Source organism: Oncorhynchus nerka, linkage group LG22, assembly GCF_034236695.1.
Source record: "Oncorhynchus nerka isolate Pitt River linkage group LG22, Oner_Uvic_2.0, whole genome shotgun sequence".
Taxonomy (NCBI): domain Eukaryota; kingdom Metazoa; phylum Chordata; class Actinopteri; order Salmoniformes; family Salmonidae; genus Oncorhynchus; species Oncorhynchus nerka.
The window spans coordinates 11,255,660-11,279,937 of record NC_088417.1 but is presented as its reverse complement, the minus strand read 5'-3'; the positions used below and the strand labels follow the sequence as shown (position 1 = coordinate 11,279,937).

The 24,278-nt window shown below is 44.3% G+C and overlaps 1 protein-coding gene and 1 long non-coding RNA gene across 2 annotated transcripts; both read left to right on the top strand.

Annotated features, from left to right (window-relative positions):
• The first annotated feature begins 1,084 nt into the window (after positions 1 to 1,084).
• Positions 1,085 to 4,097, top strand: LOC135563875 (uncharacterized). The gene is made up of 2 exons (XR_010460613.1): positions 1,085 to 2,440; positions 2,683 to 4,097. It is a non-coding gene; the product is annotated as an uncharacterized LOC135563875 (long non-coding RNA).
• Positions 4,098 to 7,662: 3,565 nt separating this feature from the next.
• LOC115104849 (solute carrier family 22 member 17-like) lies at positions 7,663 to 22,878 on the top strand. Its single transcript, XM_029626177.2, is given in 11 exon segments — positions 7,663 to 7,935; positions 9,057 to 9,138; positions 9,141 to 9,583; positions 11,825 to 11,928; positions 13,491 to 13,645; positions 15,424 to 15,589; positions 16,109 to 16,224; positions 16,346 to 16,451; positions 18,174 to 18,397; positions 20,967 to 21,078; positions 21,252 to 22,878. Coding segments are annotated over 10 exon segments (1,725 nt in total). The 5' UTR covers positions 7,663 to 7,935; positions 9,057 to 9,116; the 3' UTR covers positions 21,529 to 22,878.
• The last annotated feature ends 1,400 nt before the right edge of the window (positions 22,879 to 24,278 follow it).

Genomic DNA, 24,278 nt, shown 5'->3' with positions numbered 1-24,278 from the left:
CAGCAGCTGCTATCGCACGTCCAGGAAAGACAAACCCTACAAGATAGTGGGAAATTAACTTTTTGATCAACTTAACAGTTTCATGAATCATCGTGAGTCCACGCCAATGTGAACCTTCAATGACAGTACTTACCTTGGATGTTCCATCTTGGACCCTCGTGTAAATCTCTCAACATGCACTGTACCTGAAGCCACCTAGGAATGAATGTGTACAGACCTTATACATCTGTGTGACAGGTAATAGATCTCAGTAAGTAGAGATATATACAGTATAACTGTTCAGCAACGCTACCGTAGCTATATATTATTAGCAATAAGGCTACAGAAGACAAATAGCTAGCTAGCTATTAGGCCAAGGGTGGACTAAAGGAGCCTAACATGAATCCTTATAAGGACCTTACATGTTCTGTTTAGAGGTGAACTGGCTCTGGCAGCCAAAACAGCCAAATACTCCATCTAAACATGAATCGATTCTCAAGTGCAGTATGGTTCTAGAAATATAAAGAACTGTACTTTCATATCACATCAAAAATACACATTTACTATCCACCAGAGGAGGCTGGTGGGAGGAGCTATAGGAGGACAGGCTCATTGGAATGGAACCGTCCGTGGTTTCCATATGTTTGATGTGTTTGAGACCGTTCCTTTTACTCCATTCCAGCCATTAATGAGCCCTTCCTCCTATAGCTCCTCCCATCAGCCTCCACGTGAGTATTCTTGTAATATATCCTTGTTTTTTTTTCTTTCTCAATCTGATTGGGTGGGCCTTGCCAGGGTCTGTGTTCACCCATGCCTACATCCCTGCCTCCCAGTGGAAGACTAATTAGAAATATTGTACAAAAAGGACACAGTAACACAGGCCTATTCTGGGTGTAGGCTATACATACAGTCCAAAACACACAAAAAAGCAGACCACAACTATAACAAAACAACATTACTGTAATGTTAAAGTAATATGGTAGCCTATACAATGCAAACAGTGGGACACAGGTAGCCTACCTTTAGAGACAGAGTAACAATGGCCTCAAGTTCCACAGAATATATTCAACTTTTACCAGCAAACTAATGTGAAATATATATACAATATGTAACTCATTTGGAATGATAGACAGGATATAGACTACACAGGACAGGACACCTGATAGACAGGATATAGGCTACACAGGACAGGACACCAGATAGACAGGATATAGGCTACACAGAACAGGACACCTGATAGACAGGATATAGGCTACACAGGACACCTGATAGACAGGATATAGGCTACACAGGACACCTGATAGACAGGATATAGGCTACACAGGACACCTGATAGACAGGATATAGGCTACACAGGACACCTGATAGACAGGATAAAATGTCGGAAAACATGTAATAATGGCAGGATGTGATGTGAAAAAGGGAGAAGTAAATTGAAAACAAGACTAAAAGAAAATATATACCAGCTCATGTGTGGTGTGAAAGAGGTATTCTGCTGTATATATTGAAACACACTTATATAACCAACAACAATGTACCACTGTTGGCTACGTGTGCAAAAAGACAGTTTCATCAGAGATGGAAAGAAATGTTGACTGAATCTTCGGGTTTATTCGGCTTGTTTTATAACATTTTAAAACATTTCAACAGACCTACAGTTCTAAAGTTATTAATTCACAATAGAGGTGATTAATGCATCTGGAGGTGATTCTAAAATGAGTCGAATTCCAAATAGTTGTCTCAGTCTTCTGTGATTCAGTCGTCCTGCTTCTGTCCCATTCACAACCTTCAGTCACATTACCACCCCCGCTACTACAACCCGGGCCTCAAACCCAGACCCATCGACCCCGGCACCCTTAACCAATCATATGCCCCAGATGGAGGGGATTCCATACAGCCAGTCACTGGGGGCTCAGGGATTGGTCAGGACTGGCAGTAACAGAATAGCAGAGCAGATGATGGGATTGTCATACCTGTCCGACGCACCTTCCACAGAGACTACCGGCCAACACAGTCTCCTACTGCAACAGGTATGTGGATACTCCGCTATGTTTCTGTTTTCATCAGAATGCACATGTTGCAGTTAGTTCAATGTTGAAAATCTTTCTATTTTCTTGCATCCCATTTTCTCCTTCTTAAAGTGAATGTTATTTCCTCCCTCCAAACCCTTACATCCCAACTCCCTCTCCTACAGAACTTTTCTCCCTTCCTCCCGGCCCCCACCCCTGCGAAGCCAAGTACACCAAGTACGTATTGACTGCGGCGGGAGAGGAACAACATTGCTATGAGGAAGAGCCGAGACAAGGCCAGTTGGCACATACAGCTCACCCACCAAAGGGCTCTGCAGCTGCAAGAGGAGAACCACCGGCTGCAGATACTCATAGGGAAAATCACCCAGCTATTGGACACATTGGACCAGCAATCAAACACATCTTGTCACAGAGTCACCTACGGCCCAGGGGTGAGAATGTGACCAGGGAAGAGGGCTGTTGAGTGTGTTGGGGAGTGTACATTTTACATTTGAATAATTTAGCAGAAGCTGCTATCCAGCAGATTTATAGCAGGAGTTTAGTGGTAGAGAATTAAAGCAACTATTTATTGTTTAGTGAAGTTCTGAATGAAAACATGTTATTTTGTTGTTTGAAATTGTACATTCCTATACACTGAAACAGTCACATACACTTTTTTACCTGTTTCCTCCAGAATCTTCACACGGTCCTTTGCTGTTGTTCTGGGATTGATTTGCACTTTTCGCACCAAAGTACGGTCATCTCCAAGAGCCCGAACGCGTCCTCTGCCTGAGCGGTATGACGACTGCGTGGTCCCATGGTGTTTATACTTGGTACTATTGTTTGTACAGATGAACGTGGTACCTTCAGGCGTTTAGAAATTGCTCCCAAGGATGAACCAGACTTGTGGAGGTCTACAATTGTTTTTCTGAGGTCTTGGCTGATTTCTTTTGATTTTTCCCATGATGTCAAGCAAAGAGGCACTGAGTTTGAAGGTAGGCCTTGAAATACATCCACAGGTACACCTCCAATTGACTAAAATGATGTCAATTAACCTATCAGAAACTTCTAAAGCCATGACATAATTTTCTGGAATTTTCCAAGCTGTTTAAAGGCAGAGTCAACTTAGTATATGTACACTTCTGACTCACTGGAATTGTGATTCAGTGAATTATAATGAAATAATCTGTCTGTAAACAATTGTTGGAAAAATTACTTGTTATGCACAAAGTAGATGTCCTAACTGACTTGCCAAAACTATAGTTTGTTTACAAGACATTTGTGGAGTGGTGGAAAAATGAGTTTTAAATGACTCCAACCTAAGTGTATGTAAACTTCTGACTTCAACTGTACCTGCTTCCATCTGGAAGTATTCCAAGTGTTGACATATCTAATCCTAAAGTCAACAAAGGTTGTGAATCAAAGAACAAAACATTCCAAGATACAGTAGGATATCTTTGTGTTGTCTATGGTTAAATGTGACACAGATTTCAGTACACTATCTAACTACACTGTTTTCCTTTGGAAATGACATGGCACGAATGATTGACGAATCTGATTACCCAATACTTTATATGGTATCAAAAAGATTCCCTGAAATAAGCACCACTACTGTTGTCACAAATATTGTTGAAAGGAAAGAAATGACCAGTTCCATAAATACCACAATATTATTTAGTAGATATCTGGCAAAAGTTAAGTAATTGTGCAATTACATTTCTTTGAAATAAGTATTTTGATGGCTATTTCTCAACATTCTGTGTTATGATTTTTTAAAATATTTTTTTTACTAACACAACATTTACATACTGTGCATTCATAAAGTATTCAGACCTTTTGACTTTTTTCACATTCTGTTACATTACACAATATTCTAAAATAGATTAATTCGTTTTTTTCCCCCTCATCAATCTACACACAATACCCCATAATGACATCACAATACCCCATAATGACATCACAATACCCCATAATGACATCACAATACCCCATAATGACATCACAATACCCCATAATGACATCACAATACCCCATAATGACAAAGCAAAAACAGGTTTGTAGAATTTTTTTGCAAAATGTATTAAATAATAAACATCGCATTTACATTTACACATTTGTATTAATGACTGTATGTTTGTTTATTCCATGTGTAACTCTGTGTTGTATGTGTCGAACTGCTTTGCTTTATCTTGGCCAGGTCGCAGTTGTAAATGAGAACTTGTTCTCAACTAGCCTACCTGGTTAAATAAAGGTGAAGTTAAAAAAGAAAAAAGTACTCAGATCCTTTACTCAGAATGTTTTTTTACTCAGCAGGTTTTCATCAAGGACCTCTCTGTACTTTGCAAAGCTAATGATCGTGTTGGATATGTGCCTGGCCGTGCAGTCATGAGTGAACAGGGAGTACAGGAGGGGGCTGAGCACGCACCCCTGAGGGCCCCCCGTGTTGAGGATCAGTGTGGCGGATGTTTTGTTACCTACCCTTACCACCTGGGGTCTGCCCGTCAGGAAGTCCAGGATCCAGTTGCAGAGGGAGGTGTTTAGTCCCAGGGTCCTTAGCTTAGTGATGAGCTTTGAGGGCACTATGGTGTTGAACGCTGAGCTGTTGTCAATGAATAGCATTCTCACGTAGGTGTTCCTTTTGTCCAGGTGTGAAAGGGCAGTGTGGAGTGCAATAGAGATTGCATCATCTGTGGATCTGTTGGTGCGGCATGCAATTTGGAGTGGGTCTAGGGTTCCTGGGAAAACGGTGTTGATGAGAGCCATGACCAGCCTTCCAAAGCATTTCATGGCTACAGATGTGAGTGCTACGAGTCGGTAGTCATTAAGACAGGTTACCTTAGTGTTCTTGTGCACAGGGACTATGGTGGTCTGCTTGAAACATGTTGGTATTACAGACTCAGACAGGGAGAGGTTGAAAATGTCAGTGAAGATTCTTGCCAGTTGGTCAGCGCATGCTCGGAGTACACATCTGGCCCTGCGGCCTTGTGAATGTTGACCTGTTTGAAAGTCTTATTCACATCGGCTGCAGAGAGCGTGATCACACAGTCGACAGTGTTTCAGTGTTACTTGCCTTGAAGCGAACATAGAATTTATTTAGCTGGTGTGGTAGGCTCGTGTCAATGGGCAGCTCTCGGCTGTGCTTCCCTGTAGTCTGTAATAGTTTGCAAGCCCTGCCACATCCGACGAGCGTCAGAGCTGGTGTAGTACAATTCGATCTTAGTCCTGTATTGACGCTTTGCCTGTTTGATGGTCGGAGGGCATAGTGGGATTTCTTAGCTTTCGGGTTAGAGTCCCGCTCCTTGAAAGCGGCAGCTCTTCCCTTTTAGTGTGAATGTTGCCTGTAATCCATGGCTTCTGGTTGGGGTATGTACCTACAGTCACTGTGGGGACGATGTCCTCGATGCACTTATTGATAAAGCCAGTGACTCCTCAATCCCTTTGGAAGAATCATGGAACATATTCCAGTCTGTGCTAGCAAAGCAGTCCTGTAGTTTAGCATCTGCTTCATCTGACCACTTTTTTTATAGACCGAGTCACTGGTGCTTCATGCTTTAATTTGTGCTTGTACACAGGAATCAGGAGGATAGAATTGGGGTCAGATTTGCCAAATGGAGAGCGAGGGAAAGCTTTGTACGCGCCTCTGTGTGTGGGGTAAAGGTGGTCTAGAATTGTTTTTCCACTGGTTGCACATTTAACATGCTGGTAGAAATGAGGTAAAACTGATTTAAGTTTCCCTGCATTAAAGTCCCCGGTCACTAGGAGCGTCGCCTCTGGATAAGCGTTTTCCTGTTTGCTGTTTGGTTCCCCTTTCTCCACTGGGATTCTCTACCTCTAACCCTATTACGGGGGCTGAGTCACTGGCTTACTGGTGCTCTTCCATGCCGTCCCTAGGAGGGGTGCGTCACTTGAGTGGGTTGAGTCCACTATCCACATCGACGGGACAGTTGTGGAGAAGGTGGAAAGTTTTAAGTTCCTCGGCGTACATATCACAGACAAACTGAAATGTTCCACCCACACAGACAGCGTGGTGAAGATGGCGCAGCAGCCCCTCTTCAACCTCAGGAGGCTGAAGAAATTCACCAAAAACACTCAAACTTTTACAGATGCACAATCGAGAGCATCCTGACGGGCTTTATCACCGCCTGGTACGGCAACTGCAACGCCCACAACCGTAAGGCTCTACAAAGGGTAGTGAGGTCTGCACAACGCATCACTGGGGGCAAACTACTGTACCTGCCCTCCAGGACACCTACACCACCCGATGTCACAGGAAGGCCAAAAAGATCATCAAGGACAACAACCACCTGAGCCACTGCCTGTTCACCCCGCTATCATCCAGAAGGCGAGGTCAGTACAGATGCATCAAAGCTGGGACCGAGAGACTGAAAAACAGCTTCTATTTCAAGGCCATCAGACTGTTAAACAGCCATCACTAACATTGAGTGGCTGCTGCCAACATACTGACTCAAATCTCTAGCCACATTAATCATTAAAAATTGGATGTAATAAATGTATCACTAGTCACTTTAAACAATGTTTACATACCCTACATTACTAATCTCATATGTATATACTGTACTCTATACCATCTACTGCATATTACCTATGCCATTCGGCCATCGCTCATCCATATATTTTTATGTACATATTATTTTTCATTACTTTACACTTGTGTGTGTATAAGGTAACTGTGAAATTGTTAAATTACTTGTTAGAAATTACTGCAATGGTCGGAACTAGAAGCACACAAGCATTTCGCTACACTCGCATTAACATCTGCTAACATTGTGTATGTGACAAATCAAATTTGATTTGATAGATGGGCATTCATAAAATTTAATTTCAGGCAACAGTGTTGCCTGCAACTCAGTAAGCACCGACAAACTCCGACGCCTTCTGGACATCTTTTTTTGTTGCAGTTCAAGACCGGTCAAGATTTCCACATTTGGCTGCGGGCCAAATCTGAACGAACATAGACATATATAAATAACTTGTTTTTACATTTCATTCAGAACCAACAGTGAGCCTGATTTCAACACCCGGAAAATTCATATTTTCAACGTCTGTAAAATACGTATTTTCAACATCCGGAAAATAATTATTTTCAACTTTCATTTAGAACCGAAAATGTACCTGATATCAAAGTACAGAAAATCCATATTTTTTTAACGTCTTTTCAACTTCATTTTGCTTACTGGGAGTATTCTATTTTTGCAGGGAGGGGCATTTTTTTGGTTTCACCTATGGTAGCAGAATGGCAGGGACCGGCTCTGACCCAAGTGCAGCCATCAAAAGTGTGTACCAACGGTATGAATATAGCAGGGGACGCACTTAAAGAAGGAATGATGATGACCTAATGATCACTTTTTTGGATGGACAATTGCAGAGACCTGTGTTCTAGTCCTGGTCAGGCTACTCCCCTGAATTCGCTACACTGGTGTGAGAAGTAGGACGGCACAGTGTGCCCAAGGGTAGAGGCACGATGGGAATATCTACAATATGCTCTCCATGCAAATGACAAAATAATCTGGACAGTCCATTTATAATACAGCGCATAATGCGAGCTATTTCAACCTTGAGAATAATCTGTGATGTATGGCCCCACCATGCGGCAGATGACTCAATTTGCAGTGAAAACTGGGGACGTCCCCTCAACGACTACACCCGATTTCTCACGAGTCTGGAGATCGCTTCTACCAATGCAGACCTCTTTGTCCCAGAGACAGAAATGATCGGTTCGCCTCGTTCAGCCAGCCAGCCAGCCAGCCAGCAGTTATGTGACCCGTCCCCTTTAAGATGATGTCAGAAATAATAATTTAATATTGAATTTCTTTGTTTCATGTCGGCGGACATATACTTCCGTCGAGCAACAATGTTAGAAATCAGGGACGGTAGAAGTCGAGCATCAACCTGTCTGCCAATACAACAAAACGGACTGCTTCCTAAAGTAGGTTTCAGTGTCAATGTTGAAGCTCTGCGTTATCTTCTCTGACAGGACTTTAGTTTCCAGTGCTTCATATAACACCACCCCGGGACAGAAGCCTATATATCACAGGATGGAATAATATCCAAAGCCGACAGAGAAGACGCATAGGAAGAGTTGAGATAATTGCGGTGAAATTTCAACTAAATTCGGAACTGTTCCCTTTATCCCCTTCAATGTTTTGGATTTACCAAAACTGACGTTCGGAAGTGACAATGGGCAATCGTTAACCCAGTGGATTTATTATAATATCCGACGACTATAATAATCCTGGAAAGGGGTACGTCATTCATTTTGCTGCAACTGTCCCCATGCCACACAGCCTGTGACAATATTGTATATTTACAAAAGAATGTGTTTTGCTGTCTGCCCCGGGCAGATTGCGTGCGTGCGTGCGTTTCAGTGACCGATTATGTCACTACCATGCCAGTTTTATTCATGTTACAATGTTACACAATAATGTTAGACATTTTTATTTTCTGGTGCTTTGTGTGTGTTGCTCAAAACCTCTTAAAAATATGCGTTGGCTCTTTTCTTTCGATGCAGTACTTTCCCTGTCTGAAAAACCTATTATGTAACTTCATTCCTTTAGCAGTAGCCTAGTTCATGGCCTTGCCAGTATAATGGACCATGCCCTTATGGCTGATAGTATAGACGTGTCCAAAAACCTTCCATGATCTTGGGCTATAAAATATAACAGTACAACGTATTTCTTACACGTGTTATAGTCATGCTACAGATAAAAACGTTTTCTCTTTTTTACCCAGTAATAGAATGGGTATTTCCACCAATCGAATATTTGGCTAAACATTATGTCATGCGGTTGGCATTGCTCCCTCTAGGCTCTTTTATGGGATTGATTGGAGATATCATTTGCCAGACTTCGTGATTAATTAAGTATGCAGGTGAAAGTTGTAAAACTGACTGTTCAAGTCTGTAGATAAATAAGAAAGCAGATCCATTCACTGAGCTATTTATTCTTATTATGCAGGTGAACTGTATACTGTAGCTAATAATATATTTTGGAGAAAGTAGTAATGGTGAATCCAAGCTTGTCAATATTTGTGTATGTTTTCCCACCACAGATATTCCCCATATTTCCCAGTCCATCTAAGAAGTGACCACAGCCTCTCTGGTCCTCAGTCATGACATCACCTGAGTCCCCCTCCCCTCCCCTTCCCCCTGTCCGCCTCCCCCATCCTCCCTCCCCTCCTCTCCCACTCCCTCATCTCCCACTCCCTCCTCCTCCCTCCCACATCCCCCCTCCCTGCCTCCCACAGGGGAGGTGATGGTCCTGGCCCTGGGGAGGAAGAAGCAGAGGATGCTCATCGGTCTCTCCATCCTGCCCAATCTCTTCCTGGCCTTCCTTCTCTCCTCGGACGCCCTGCTTACCCTCACCTCACCCCACCACTGCCGCCTCCCGGGACCCTTGCCTGCCGCCCAGATCCTTAACGCGTCCCTGCCCTGGGAGAAGGGGGACAGAGTGGGGGACAGCGGGGGGCTGTCTCAGTGTAAGCAGTATATCAACGGTACCCATTCCGGGGTGGAAAACTGTGAAGCTGGCTGGGACTACAATGTCACAGAAGGATTGAGGATTAACATTGTTACTGAGGTACCTCAAGGAACTTTGTCGGCTTCGTTGTTTTCTTGATTAGTTTGTAATTCCCGGTCTCAGAATCCAAGTGGCTCCTAGGGGAGCAGGGAATGATTGTTTAACAATGATACAATGCATTCTTCAGTGAAGTTCTGATACCCTTACATGCACTGTAACAGAAAACTGTCATTTATACAGTAATTTTTGGTATTAGCATTAGTAAAATACTTTGAAATATTTAACTGCAGCGTACTGTAAATTGTATGTGCAAAGTTTGACTGATCCAATGAACCATTGCATTTCAGTTCAACATTTTGTATCAAGACTACCCAAATGTGCCTAATTTGTTTACTAATAACTTATCAAGTTCAAAACTGTGCATTCTCAAAAAATAGCATGGTATTCTTTCACTGTAATAACTACAGTAAATTATACAGTGCAGTTAGATTAACACGAATTTAAGCTTTCTGCCAATATTAGATATGTCTATGTCCTGGAAAATATTTTTGTTACTAACAACCTCATGCTAATCGCATTAGCCTACATTATCTCAACCGTCCCGTGGATGAGACACCGATCCCGAATAAGTTAAGGCCTCTAGAAGTGCAAGTGATATAATACCCCACATATTTATAGATATGCTGTAATGTGTATCCCTTGTAATTACATTAAAATACTGTGAAATACAAACCCCCTCCCCTCAATTAATTACATCCATTGATCCATTCATTCCGATTACAGTTGTATTTACTTTTTTTTTTTTTACGATATAATATAATACATTTTACAGTAGTGTACTGTATGTCATTACACGGTACTTGCTTTGATACCGTAATTAGATTACAGTAGGTGTACTGTAACATGAAGGGGGAAAAAACAAACTTACTTGCCAATGAGCTGCCTGTAAGTAACTGTCAAAATCACGTCAACAGTAAAAAAGGCTTTCACCATTAACACAGCTTTGATGAAGTAGGCCTATGTTATAAATAGTCACGTAGAGGGTAGTAATGGGAAATGTACAACCAAACTCATCCTGCCTTTCTTCATTTACTGTTGTGTGTACTTGTTCTACAATGCCTTATGACGCACCAGGCCTAATGTCTTTGGCAGAACTCTTGACAAATGTCCACCACACCCAATTTTTCCATGGATGTCTTAAGCTCTCAATTGGCTCGCTGTGGACCGACTCTCTATTTGTTTTGAATTCCAATGCGTGGTGGCGCGGGTGGCATACCTAATGCGTGGTGGCGCGGGTGGCATACCCAATGCTTCTTCTGTAAGCTGTTCTGTGGGCCTGTTGCCCTCTGTGGTTAACTGAACATACACTGGTCTCAAGGAGTCACTCTAACTGAAGAGACAGACGACTGCAGCGGTGTTTCCATGCACCTATAGACGGCAGGAATATCATTCAGTTAGTCTTTTCATAGACACAAGGCCTGATTTAGTGGTTGGTTTCAGAGTGTATTTTTACCTTGTCATGATCCACCTGTACAACACCACGGTGCTTCTTCAGTAACTTCTCACGGAGGCCAGAAAAGCTCTGATCAGTACACGCCTTTATTCAATAAGGCTTCAGTGGAATACTGAACTAAGCACCTTTTAAGCAGCTGCCTCGTAACACCATGGCAGCCTATATGCTCCTTTGACATGAGGACGTTTACTATAAGAGGGGAAAAAATGCAAGGCAAAGGTTTTGGCCAAGGGCATTATAATGCTTTCGAGTCAGGTTTATAACCGGTTTGGGCAGTTTGTGAACTTGTTTGTGTGCAGGTTTTGCATTTTTTCTTTTCTCTCAAACCAAGCACCTCATCCGCTATGCTTTCATGTGTGAGGTTACTATACAGTGCATCTATGCCGACCAGTGAGGATGAGTGATAGTATTTGACAGGCTTTTATGCGTCCCTGCATAGGTTCCAGTAACATTAAGGTATTGTTAGCAGCAGCTTCCCTGACTGTGCCCAAAAACGATGCTATCTCTGTAGAGATCATTATAATCACTTAGCTTTCAACAGTAGAAAATGCAGAGCTCTTGAGATGTAATAACAAAGTCACACTCAAGTCATTTAAAACACTGAAAGGAAATTATTGAAATCACATTTAAATATACTGTAGTTTGGTTGAATTTTTTTTTAAAGTGTATGATCTGGAAAAATGACCTATTGATGGAGTGATTGTGCATAACATAAAATGTTTAACTGTTTCTTCCCTTTCTGTATCCTTCTGTTGGTTTCCCACCTCATTGTTTTCCTCTCCTCCCAGTGGGATTTGGTGTGTGGTCAGTACTGGCTGGTCCCAGTCGAAGAGGTGTCCTTCATCCTGGGCGTTCTGACAGGATGCCTGGGACTGGGCTTTGCAGCTGACAGGTGAGACGAGCTGAGAAATACAAAGGGTTAGACTGGGGAGGAGGAGAGCTCTTGTGGATTTAAAGTGAGATGAAGCAAATGTAATTAGCCAACCAGGTTCAGTTCATTAAGATCATCAAATTAAGCTTTCAACGACAGTTTCAGATTCAGGCCTGGGCTGCACTTGAATCCATACTCAGGCCTGGGCTGCACTTGAATCCAGACTCAGTCCTGGGCTGCACTTGAATCCAGACTCAGTCCTGGGCTGCACTTGAATCCAGACTCAGTCCTGGGCTGCACTTGAATCCAGACTCAGGCCTGGGCTGCACTTGAATCCAGACTCAGGCCTGGGCTGCACTTGAATCCAGACTCAGTCCTGGGCTGCACTTGAATCCAGACTCAGTCCTGGGCTGCACTTGAATCCAGACTCAGTCCTGGGCTGCACTTGAATCCAGACTCAGTCCTGGGCTGCACTTGAATCCAGACTCAGTCCTGGGCTGCACTTGAATCCAGACTCAGTCCTGGGCTGCACTTGAATCCAGACTCAGGCCTGGGCTGCACTTGAATCCAGACTCAGGCCTGGGCTGCACTTGAATCCAGACTCAGTCCTGGGCTGCACTTGAATCCAGACTCAGTCCTGGGCTGCACTTGAATCCAGACTCAGGCCTGGGCTGCACTTGAATCCAGACTCAGTCCTGGGCTGCACTTGAATCCAGACTCAGTCCTGGGCTGCACTTGAATCCAGACTCAGGCCTGCACTTGAATCCAGACTCAGTCCTGGGCTGCACTTGAATCCAGACTCAGGCCTGCACTTGAATCCAGACTCAGTCCTGGGCTGCACTTGAATCCAGACTCAGTCCTGGGCTGCACTTGAATCCAGACTCAGGCCTGCACTTGAATCCAGACTCAGTCCTGGGCTGCACTTGAATCCATACTCAGGCCTGGGCTGCACTTGAATCCATACTCAGGCCTGGGCTGCACTTGAATCCAGACTCAGGCCTGGACTGCACTTGAATCCAGACTCAGGCCTGGGCTGCACTTGAATCCAGACTCAGGCCTGGGCTGCACTTGAATCCAGACTCAGGCTTGGGCTGCACTTGAATCCAGACTCAGGCCTGGGCTGCACTTGAATCCAGACTCAGGCCTGGGCTGCACTTGAATCCAGACTCAGGCCTGCACTTGAATCCAGACTCAGGCCTGGACTGCACTTAAATCCAGACTCAGTCCTGGGCTGCACTTGAATCCAGACTCAGGCCTGGGCTGCACTTGAATCCAGACTCAGGCCTGGGCTGCACTTGAATCCAGACTCAGGCCTGGGCTGCACTTGAATCAAGAAATGTGGTTGAATGAACATTGTTTACATATATTTCTAGACTAAATGTCCCTAAATAACTATGTATTTACGTGGAAATGACCCTGGTTATTTACTTTTTTAAATTCTTGGACTCAATAAACCAGGACTGTTAACTTGGTTTTTAAACCTGTTTTTAAGAGGCCTATATATGAATTTACTTTCCATGAAACCGGCCAGTGTTTAAGCACTACTAAAACAGAGCTTTGTATCTTCTCTATGTTTTCCTCAGACTGGGCAGGTTGAAGACACTACTCACCTCTCTGACCCTCTCAGTTGTATTTGGCGTGCTTGTATGCGTCTCTACCGCTCCCCCATTCTTTATTGCCATGCGTTTTTGCCTGGCTGCTGCTAGCGCCGGTGTCTACCTCACGCTTTACATCACACGTGAGTAGTCTCAGATACTGGTGTCATAGTTAGGGCCTTTACATCACACGTGAGTCGTCTCAGATACTGGTGTCATAGTTAGGGTCTTTACATCACACGTGAGTCGTCTCAGATACTGGTGTCATAGTTAGGGCCTTTACATCACACGTGAGTAGTCTCAGATACTGGTGTCATAGTTAGGGCCTTTACATCACACGTGAGTCGTCTCAGATACTGGTGTCATAGTTAGGGCCTTTACATCACACGTGAGTAGTCTCAGATACTGGTGTCATAGTTAGGGCCTTTACATCACACGTGAGTCGCCTGAAGCCTACTTTCTCAGATACTGGTGTCATAGTTAGGCCTTTACATCACACGTGAGTCCTCTCAGATACTGGTGTTATAGTTGGGCCTTTACATCACACGTGAGTCGCCTCAGATACTGGTGTCATAGTTAGGGCCTTTACATCACACGTGAGTCCCTCAGATACTGGTGTCATAGTTAGGGCCTTTACATCACACGTGAGTAGTCTCAGATACTGGTGTCATAGTTAGGGCCTTTACATCACACGTGAGTAGTCTCAGATACTGGTGTCATAGTTAGGGCCTTTACATCACACGTGAGTAGTCTCAGATACTGGTGTCATAGTTAGGGCCTTTACATCACACGTGAGTAGTCTCAGATACTGGTGTCATAGTTAGGGCCTTTACATCACACGTGAGTAGTCTCAGATACTGGTGTCATAGTTAGGGCCTTTACATCACACGTGAGTCGTCTCAGATACTGGTGTCATAGTTAGGGCCTTTACATCACACGTGAGTAGTCTCAGATACTGGTGTCATAGTTAGGGCCTTTACATCACACGTGAGTAGTCTCAGATACTGGTGTCATAGTTAGGGCCTTTACATCACACGTGAGTAGTCTCAGATACTGGTGTCATAGTTAGGGCCTTTACATCACACGTGAGTCGTCTCAGATACTGGTGTCATAGTTAGGGCCTTTACATCACACGTGAGTAGTCTCAGATACTGGTGTCATAGTTAGGGCCTTTACATCACACGTGAGTAGTCTCAGATACTGGTGTCATAGTTAGGGCCTTTACATCACACGTGAGTAGTCTCAGATACTGGTGTCATAGTTAGGGCCTTTACATCACACGTGAGTAGTCTCAGATACTGGTGTCATAGTTAGGGCCTTTACATCACACGTAAGTAGTCTCAGATACTGGTGTCATAGTTAGGGCCTTTACATCACACGTGAGTAGTCTCAGATACTGGTGTCATAGTTAGGGCCTTTACATCACACGTGAGTAGTCTCAGATACTGGTGTCATAGTTAGGGCCTTTACATCACACGTGAGTAGTCTCAGATACTGGTGTCATAGGTAGGGCCTTTACATCACACGTGAGTAGTCTCAGATACTGGTGTCATAGTTAGGGCCTTTACATCACACGTGAGTAGTCTCAGATACTGGTGTCATAGTTAGGGCCATGTGTATTGCGCATGTGACATATCATAATTTTATTCTGTATTTCAAGCCTTATCCAGAAATGAGAATAACTCCAAAAATTTAAACAATTTCCTGAGGATGATGCTGAACCATCTGACATATGGAGAAAAAAGGGAGTTTGATAATAAAATTTTAAAAAGTTCAAATCCAGGCACGTCACATGATTGGTCAAAACACAGAGCCATAGTACAAAAGGCTCTAACAAAAGCATCAAAAGTCTACTGCCATGATGACCACTGCTGATCTTTTGTTATCATTCATTGTTTTGTCTTGTGTGTTTGATTGACAGGTCTTGAACTCTGTGACCCCTCACTACGTCTGTTAGTCACCATGGTGGCAGGACTAACTACAGTTGCTGGGGAGCTGCTGTTGCTGGGTTTTGCTCTGGGTTACCAGTCCTGGAGAGGCTTACTTGGAACTGGGGCTGCACCACTCTCTCTGTTCCTCACCTATGGGTGAGTGTGTGTGTGTGTGTGTGTGTGTTGCGGGATAGTAGCTTATGGACAAGGGGGAAGGGGAATATGGTAGTCATTTCATTAAAGAAGTAAATGCAAACTGACTTGCTGAGAGCATCCTGGCATTGTATTGATTTCAGCCATTAACTCAAGTCAGAATACATTAGCATTTGGCTTCAAGGTGCAGTGTCCCTCCCACACTCCTCATGACCTTTTATTGCAAATAGTAAATTGAACACAGAGCAAATGAAATATGAACTTTGCTGTTCCAAGGAGAGAATAGCTTGGGATGGATCCTAGGTTGAAGAACCTAATAATTCCATGTGGAAGCTAACTAGCATCGCTGGTCCCATTATTTAAAATTCTTCCTAAGAACAGCCCTTAATCAGGAGTTATCACACGGTAATCCCTGGATTCTCATGCCTTATGACTTAATTACAACCCTCTTGTCTTAACCGTTGTTATCTTCAACCTAGAAGGAAGCTAGGAGAAAATTACATGAAAATGTTTTTGTTTCAGTATTCCAGGAGTATTTCCTGAGTCTCCTCGCTGGCTCCTCCTCTCTGAGAGATCTGCTGATCTGAATTCCTTCAGTGAAAGAAGAGATAGAGTGAGGGATGACGAGAGCTTCACAGGTGTGTGGGAACCATTTTGTCTTTTTTGTGTGGGTCTTTTCATGAGATTTATGACTTTTATTAGAAAAACAATTCTCTGCTGATGCCTCCAGTGTGACTTGTGGTGTTGTCATTATTTCAGAGCTGGACTCCGAGCTATCTCCCTCTACTCGCCCACATCTGTCCTTCCCAGAGCTCGTACACAGCAGGAACATCTGGAAAAACATATGTGTGCTCGGCTTCACCTCGTAAGTCCCCTAACTGTGTTGTTTGAAGTTTGCCCTCACATGTCAGACTTTAATTAGCTGCACACATAGTAATAGTAGTAGGTCTACCAGTAGTAGATATGCAGTGGTGTAATAACGTTATATGATGTGCTGTTTTATCTTTAGTTTTTATATGTAATGTAAGTGTCTTAATGTGTTTGGACCCCAGGAAGAGTAGCTGCTGCCTTGGCAGGAACTAATGGGGATCCATAATAAACCCCAGGAAGAGTAGCTGCTGCCTTGGCAGGAACTAATGGGGATCCATAATAAACCCCAGGAAGAGTAGCTGCTGCCTTGGCAGGAACTAATGGGGATCCATAATAAACCCCAGGAAGAGTAGCTGCTGCCTTGGCAGGAACTAATGGGGATCCTTAATAAACCCCAGGAAGTGTAGCTGCTGCCTTGGCAGGAACTAATGGGGATCCATAATAAACCCCAGGAAGAGTAGCTGCTGCCTTGGCAGGAACTAATGGGGATCCTTAATAAACCCCAGGAAGTGTAGCTGCTGCCTTGGCAGGAACTAATGGGGATCCATAATAAACCCCAGGAAGTGTAGCTGCTGCCTTGGCAGGAACTAATGGGGATCCATAATAAACCCCAGGAAGAGTAGCTGCTGCCTTGGCAGGAACTAATGGGGATCCTTAATAAACCCCAGGAAGTGTAGCTGCTGCCTTGGCAGGAACTAATGGGGATCCATAATAAACCCCAGGAAGAGTAGCTGCTGCCTTGGCAGGAACTAATGGGGATCCTTAATAAACCCCAGGAAGTGTAGCTGCTGCCTTGGCAGGAACTAATGGGGATCCATAATAAACCCCAGGAAGAGTAGCTGCTGCCTTGGCAGGAACTAATGGGGATCCATAATAAACCCCCAGGAAGAGTAGCTGCTGCCTTGGCAGGAACTAATGGGGATCCATAATAAACCCCAGGAAGAGTAGCTGCTGCCTTGGCAGGAACTAATGGGGATCCTTAATAAACCCCAGGAAGTGTAGCTGCTGCCTTGGCAGGAACTAATGGGGATCCATAATAAACCCCAGGAAGAGTAGCTGCTGCCTTGGCAGGAACTAATGGGGATCCATAATAAACCCCAGGAAGAGTAGCTGCTGCCTTGGCAGGAACTAATGGGGATCCATAATAAACCCCAGGAAGAGTAGCTGCTGCCTTGGCAGGAACTAATGGGGATCCATAATAAACCCCAGGAAGAGTAGCTGCTGCCTTGGCAGGAACTAATGGGGATCCATAATAAACCCCAGGAAGAGTAGCTGCTGCCTTGGCAGGAACTAATGGGGATCCATAATAAACCCCAGGAAGAGTAGCTGCTGCCTTGACAGGAACTAATGGGGATCCATAATAAACCCCAGGAAGAGTAGCTGCTGCCTTGGCAGGAACTAATGGGGATCCATAATAAACCCCAGGAAGAGTAGCTGCTGCCTTGGCAGGAACTAATGGGGATCAATAATAAATACAAATACAGTACATGAAAGTTTAACTTCTTTGTGTAACTACACAATAACTACACCGTTTACTAATAAGATATAACAACATTTTGGTAATCAATCATAGTAGTATGTATGCTACATATAGTGTAATGTAAAGGTTTGGCCTTGCTTCTATCAACATTTTACAGGTTGGCACCCATAGGATTCATACAGTAGTTGCCAATCAGACCATGATTCTCCCTCTCCATCTTCTCCTGTTGTCTGTCAGGTTCATTTCCCATGGCATTAGTCACTGTTACAGCTCGTTCCGCGGTGATGTCAGAGGCACTGCCCCCAGCTTCTATTGGACCTATCTACTCTCTGTCTGTGCGGGAGGAGGGGCCTGGCTGTTGTTATGGGCAACCGTGAACAGGTGTGGTCGACGTGGTATCCTGCTCCTCGCCATGACGATGACAGGGCTGGCATCTCTGATTCTTCTCGGACTGATGGAGTGTAAGTTGGCGTTCAAGGTAGAATCCTTAGTTACTACACCCATTTTTGGACTTGTAAATTAATGATTTATTACCCATTGAATCTTGAAGAATATAACTAAAATGCCTCATGAGCTTAGTTAAACTGTTATACCACATCAGAAACCAAAATATAAGCTTGTTTTACTTCAATGTTACTTCATCAGAAACCAAAATATAAGCTTGTTTTACTTCAATGTTACCCCATCAGAAACCAAAATATAAGCTTGTTTTACTTCAATGTTACCCCATCAGAAACCAAAATATAAGCTTGTTTTACTTCAATGTTACCCCATCAGAAGCCAAAATATAAGCTGTTTTTACTTCAATGTTTGTAAACAATCACTGTATAACCTTAAAACATGGTTAAAACTGTCATGTTGATGTCATTGATGGTCAGTCCTTGTATTCATAGCTCTGTCTATGCATTTGAGTGTTTACATTTATTCAGGCTTATCCCTCAGCTTTTTACCAAAACAGAGATGGGGTGGCCACTTTGTTATTGTTTCAAATACGGATTGGCATAATGCTTTGTAGAAATAGTCCCTTAACCACTGATATAGGATCAGATATGTTTTCATCCACTAAAACATATAATCCTGTGTCAGTGCTTAAGGGCCAAATTCTACCTACCCCTCACCTGGAATACACAGATTTAGGGGCCAAATTCTACCTACCCCTCACCTGGAATACACAGATTTAGGGGCCAAATTCTACCTACCCCTCACCTGGAATACACAGATTTAGGGGCCAAATTCTACCTACCCCTCACCTGGAATACACAGATTTAGGGGCCAAATTCTACCTACCCTCACCTGAATACACAGATTTAGGGGCCAAATTCTACCTACCCCTCACCTGGAATACACAGATTTAGGGGCCAAATTCTACCTACCCCTCACCTGGAATACACAGATTTAGGGGCCAAATTCTACCTACCCCTCACCTGGAATACACAGATTTAGGGGCCAAATTCTACCTACCCCTCACCTGGAATACACAGATTTAGGGGCCAAATTCTACCTACCCCTCACCTGGAATACACAGATTTAGGGGCCAAATTCTACCTACTCCTCACCTGGAATACACAGATTTAGGGGCCAAATTCTACCTACCCCTCACCTGGAATACACAGATTTAGGGGCCAAATTCTACCTACCCCTCACCTGGAATACACAGATTTAGGGGCCAAATTCTACCTACCCCTCACCTGGAATACACAGATTTAGGGGGCAAATTCTACCTACCCCTCACCTGGAATACACAGATTTAGTGGCCAAATTCTACCTACCCCTCACCTGGAATACACAGATTTAGGGGCCAAATTCTACCTACCCTCACCTGGAATACACAGATTTAGGGGCCAAATTCTACCTACCCCTCACCTGGAATACACAGATTTAGGGGCCAAATTCTACCTACCCCTCACCTGGAATACACAGATTTAGGGGCCAAATTCTACCTACCCCTCACCTGGAATACACAGATTTAGGGGCCGAATTCTACCTACCCCTCACCTGGAATACACAGATTTAGGGGCCGAATTCTACCTACCCCTCACCTGGAATACACAGATTTAGGGGCCGAATTCTACCTACCCCTCACCTGGAATACACAGATTTAGGGGCCGAATTCTACCTACCCCTCACCTGGAATACACAGATTTAGGGGCCAAATTCTACCTACCCCTCACCTGGAATACACAGATTTAGGGGCCAAATTCTACCTACCCCTCACCTGGAATACACAGATTTAGGGGCCAAATTCTACCTACCCCTCACCTGGAATACACAGATTTAGGGGCCAAATTCTACCTACCCCTCACCTGGAATACACAGATTTAGGGGCCAAATTCTACCTACCCCTCACCTGGAATACACAGATTTAGGGGCCAAATTCTACCTACCCTCACCTGGAATACACAGATTTAGGGGCCAAATTCTACCTACCCTCACCTGGAATACACAGATTTAGGGGCCAAATTCTACCTACCCCTCACCTGGAATACACAGATTTAGGGGCAAAAATCTACCTACCCCTCACCTGGAATACACAGATTTAGGGGCCAAATTCTACCTACCCCTCACCTGGAATACACAGATTTAGGGGCCAAATTCTACCTACCCCTCACCTGGAATACACAGATTTAGGGGCCAAATTCTACCTACTCCTCACCTGGAATACACAGATTTAGGGGCCGAATTCAACCTACTCACCTGGAATACACATAGTTAGGTACACATAGATAGTCCTCACCTGGAATACATAGAGGGTAAATGTAATTCAGTTCATAGGAGACCACATGTCATGAAGTAGTTACGACTCCATCATTTTCTCAATTGACATTGAATACAGGAAGCACAGGTTATTTCTGCATGGCACCACCTTGTGGCTGAATGGTGGTATACCAGTTCATGAAGGACACTGCCGTGGCAGTAATGTCAAAGTCGTGTCTCAGTTTCAGATGTAATCGCCAGCCAGTCAGTCTGTGGAGTTCAGTCCTAAGTTAACTCTCAGTTCTAAGTTAACTCCCCCTCCTATCCTTCTCTCAGATCTAAGTGAGGCGGCCATCACTGTGTTCTCAGTGATGGGTCTCTTCTCCTCCCAGGCGGCTGCCTCTCTCTGTGTCCTCTTCACAGCAGAGATCATGCCCACCATCATCAGGTAAGGACCAGCAACTCATAGACTGTCACACGAGTCTTCCCCATCTAGGCTTGTTCTGTGTATTAGATGTATTATTTAGGCCTAATATTCATATTAATGGGTGTCATTTTTGGCTTGATCCTCATCTTTCCTCTTGGAGATCACTAACCTTTGAACTTTTCCCTCTCGTCCAGGGGCATTGGCGTGGGCACGGTGTTGGCCCTGGGCTGTGTGGGTCGGCTCACCTCGCCGCTCATGGACCTGCGCAACCACTACGGCTACTTCCTTCACCACGTGGTGTACTCCTCTCTGGCCCTGCTGGCCGTGCTCTCCATCCTGCTGCTGCCCGAGAGCAAGAGGAAACCGCTGCCCCAGACGCTGGCCGACGGGGAGCAGTACCGGCGCCCCTCGCTGGGTCGGAGGAGGAGGGACAACGTGCCCCTGCTGGCCACCCCCAACCCAGAGACCTAGCATGTCATAACGCCAGCCCAGAGTGTCAGCAGGTTGCGGAGAGGAAGATGGCGAGGGAGAAGAGGGTCAGCTGTCTGCTGAAGAAGTTGTGCTGAGCCAATGAAGGAGGGTGGTTGAAGGGACCCACACCTCCCCTCACCTTTCCCATAAGGCCTGTGTGTCAGGAAAGGGAGCAGATGCGTTCTGCCCGTGCTCCCGTCTGCCACCATCAGAGAGGCCCTTTTGATAGGTGTATTATCTGGCAGAGTATGGCATCACACACAGCTCACAGAGGTAGAGGCAGGTATGTTATGGAAACGGTCCTGTAAATACCTACAACGTAGTTTCTTCAACTTTATGAATGCTAGGTTATCTATTTATAAAAAAAAGTTTTGTTTCTGGAAGTTTTTGGAAGGGTACTTTGTATTGTCGAAAAGCATCGTACTAAGACGAGATGAGGGCAATTTTGTCTACTGCTCTTAAAGACATTGGGGGAAATTATATTGATTGAAGATTCTTTATGAGTAACGTTATACTTGAGGGTAGTTTGGTGAAACTTTGAACTTGCATTAAATAAATACTAATAGGCTCCTTCCTCAAACCCAAGAGTCCGTACAATCCGCTGAATAACAAAAGATGGAGAAAGTGACATTTAAATGTACTGTAGTTCCTCAGACTTGGTTGTGACATTTAAATGTACTGTAGTTCCTCAGACTTGGTTGGATGTGATAAAACGATATGAATTCAATTTCCAGATGTGACTTGGAGCCAGTACTGTTTATGGGACATTCATCTTGATCGTCTAGGCTGTCAGACCTGTCTTACCCGGCTTCCCTGAAGACATAGGGAGCGTGCCTGTGCATTCAGAGCTGAAAACCTTTTGATAGATAGAAATGTACGGTAGAAAATGGACACACATTTCTATATTGTATCAGTTCTACGCTAAATATTATTGTGGGGAAATGCCGTGAACAGTTTGCAGCATTGAATTATAGCTGCGTCCAGAAACCAGGCCCCCACCCCTTAGGCACTGATCTGAAAGGATTGGCTAGGTACAACAATCCATCCAGCTTATCATGCGGCATGGTGAAGCTATTAGGATATTGCTTATACCTTTCAGATCTCCACAAGCATCTTGGCCCTAGGCTAGGGGGTGAGGTCTAAGGGCTGTTTCCAGACCTGGGCGATGCATTTCTCCTTTTAGAATACAGGAACTCACTATAATAGAGTGATGGTGATGTGCATAACAGGCACCTTGTCGCAAGGATTTGGTCCTGTATGTCTTATTTGAAACATTCAGGACCTAGCTGTTTGATGTTTTTTTTGACTGGATCTACTCCAGAACCTTCTCTGGGCAGAGGTGTGTGTGGAGGGGGGACTGAATGGGGTTTGAAGTTAGGAAGGGGAAAAGAGACACCTCCCGCTGCAGGTCTTTGGTAGTTTCTTTAAAATGCACTAAACAAATCTAATAATAATATGGATATTATTGATGATGATAATAACTATGAGTAACTTGACAACAGTAATATGTTGTTAGACATTGCTGGCTCCTTAAGATGATCTATTAAGCAATAACAGCAATGTAATTATGTTAATAACTCTAATAACCTGATTGAATCAAAAAATAAAATGTTAAGTAAACAATGGGTTGTTGTCTGTCTTGTCTGTGTTGATGGGTGTCTTGTCGTCAGGAAGCTAACAGATCATCCTATTGATCTTGGATATTGGTTTTAAGATTGCATCATTTACTTTTTGTTACGCATACCTTTCCCCCCAGAAAACAACGTAGAGATGTTTCAAAGTGTTTCTGATAAAGATTGGTACGAGCGCCGCAAATCCATTAGGGATGCAAAAGAATTATACAAACTCAAACTTGAATCGATGTTTGACAACTCAGACTCGCAACGCATGTGGCAAGGACTACAGGCTATCTATCATGGACTACAGGCTATATGGACTACAAGGCAAATCCAGCTGTGTGGTTCCCACCGAAGCCTCCCTCCCAGACGAGCTGAACACATTCTATGCTCACTTCGAGGCAGACAATACCGAGCCACCAGGAAGACTCTCTCTGCTCTGGACGACTAGGTGTTTTCACTCTCCCAAGGTTGACGTAAGGAAAACTCTCAAAAGAGTAAATATAGTTCAGCATTCAACACTGTTGTACCCTCCAAGCTCAAAAGCTTTGTGTCCGAACAGTACCCTCTGCAACTGGATCCTGGACTTCCTGACGGGCAGACCACAGGCTGTGCGGATTGGCAACAAGTCATCCTCCACAATGACTCTTAACACAGGGGTCCCCCCAGGGGTGTGTCCTCAGCCCTCTGCTGTACTCCCTGTTCACCCACCACTGTGTGGCTTTGCACCACACCAACTCCATCAAGTTTGCTGACAACACAACTGTTGTAGGCCTGATAATCAACAACGACGAGTCAACCTTTAAGGAAGAGGCAAGTGAACTGGCATTGTGTTGCCAGGACAACAACTTCTCCCTCAAAGTCAGCAAAACAAAGGAGTTGATTGTTGTCTTGAGGAAGTAGAGGGAACAGCCCATTCCACATAAACGGGATTGCAGCAGAGTCAGCAGTTTTAAGTTCATCGGCGTCCACATCACCGGTGACTTAACATGGACCAACAACACCACCCCTCTTGTCAAGAGGGCGCAACAACGCCTCTACTTCCTCAGGCGGCTGAAGAAATGTAGCATGCCATTCGGGGTCTACTCCAAATACTATAGCTGCACCATCCACAGCGTACTGACCATTTGCATC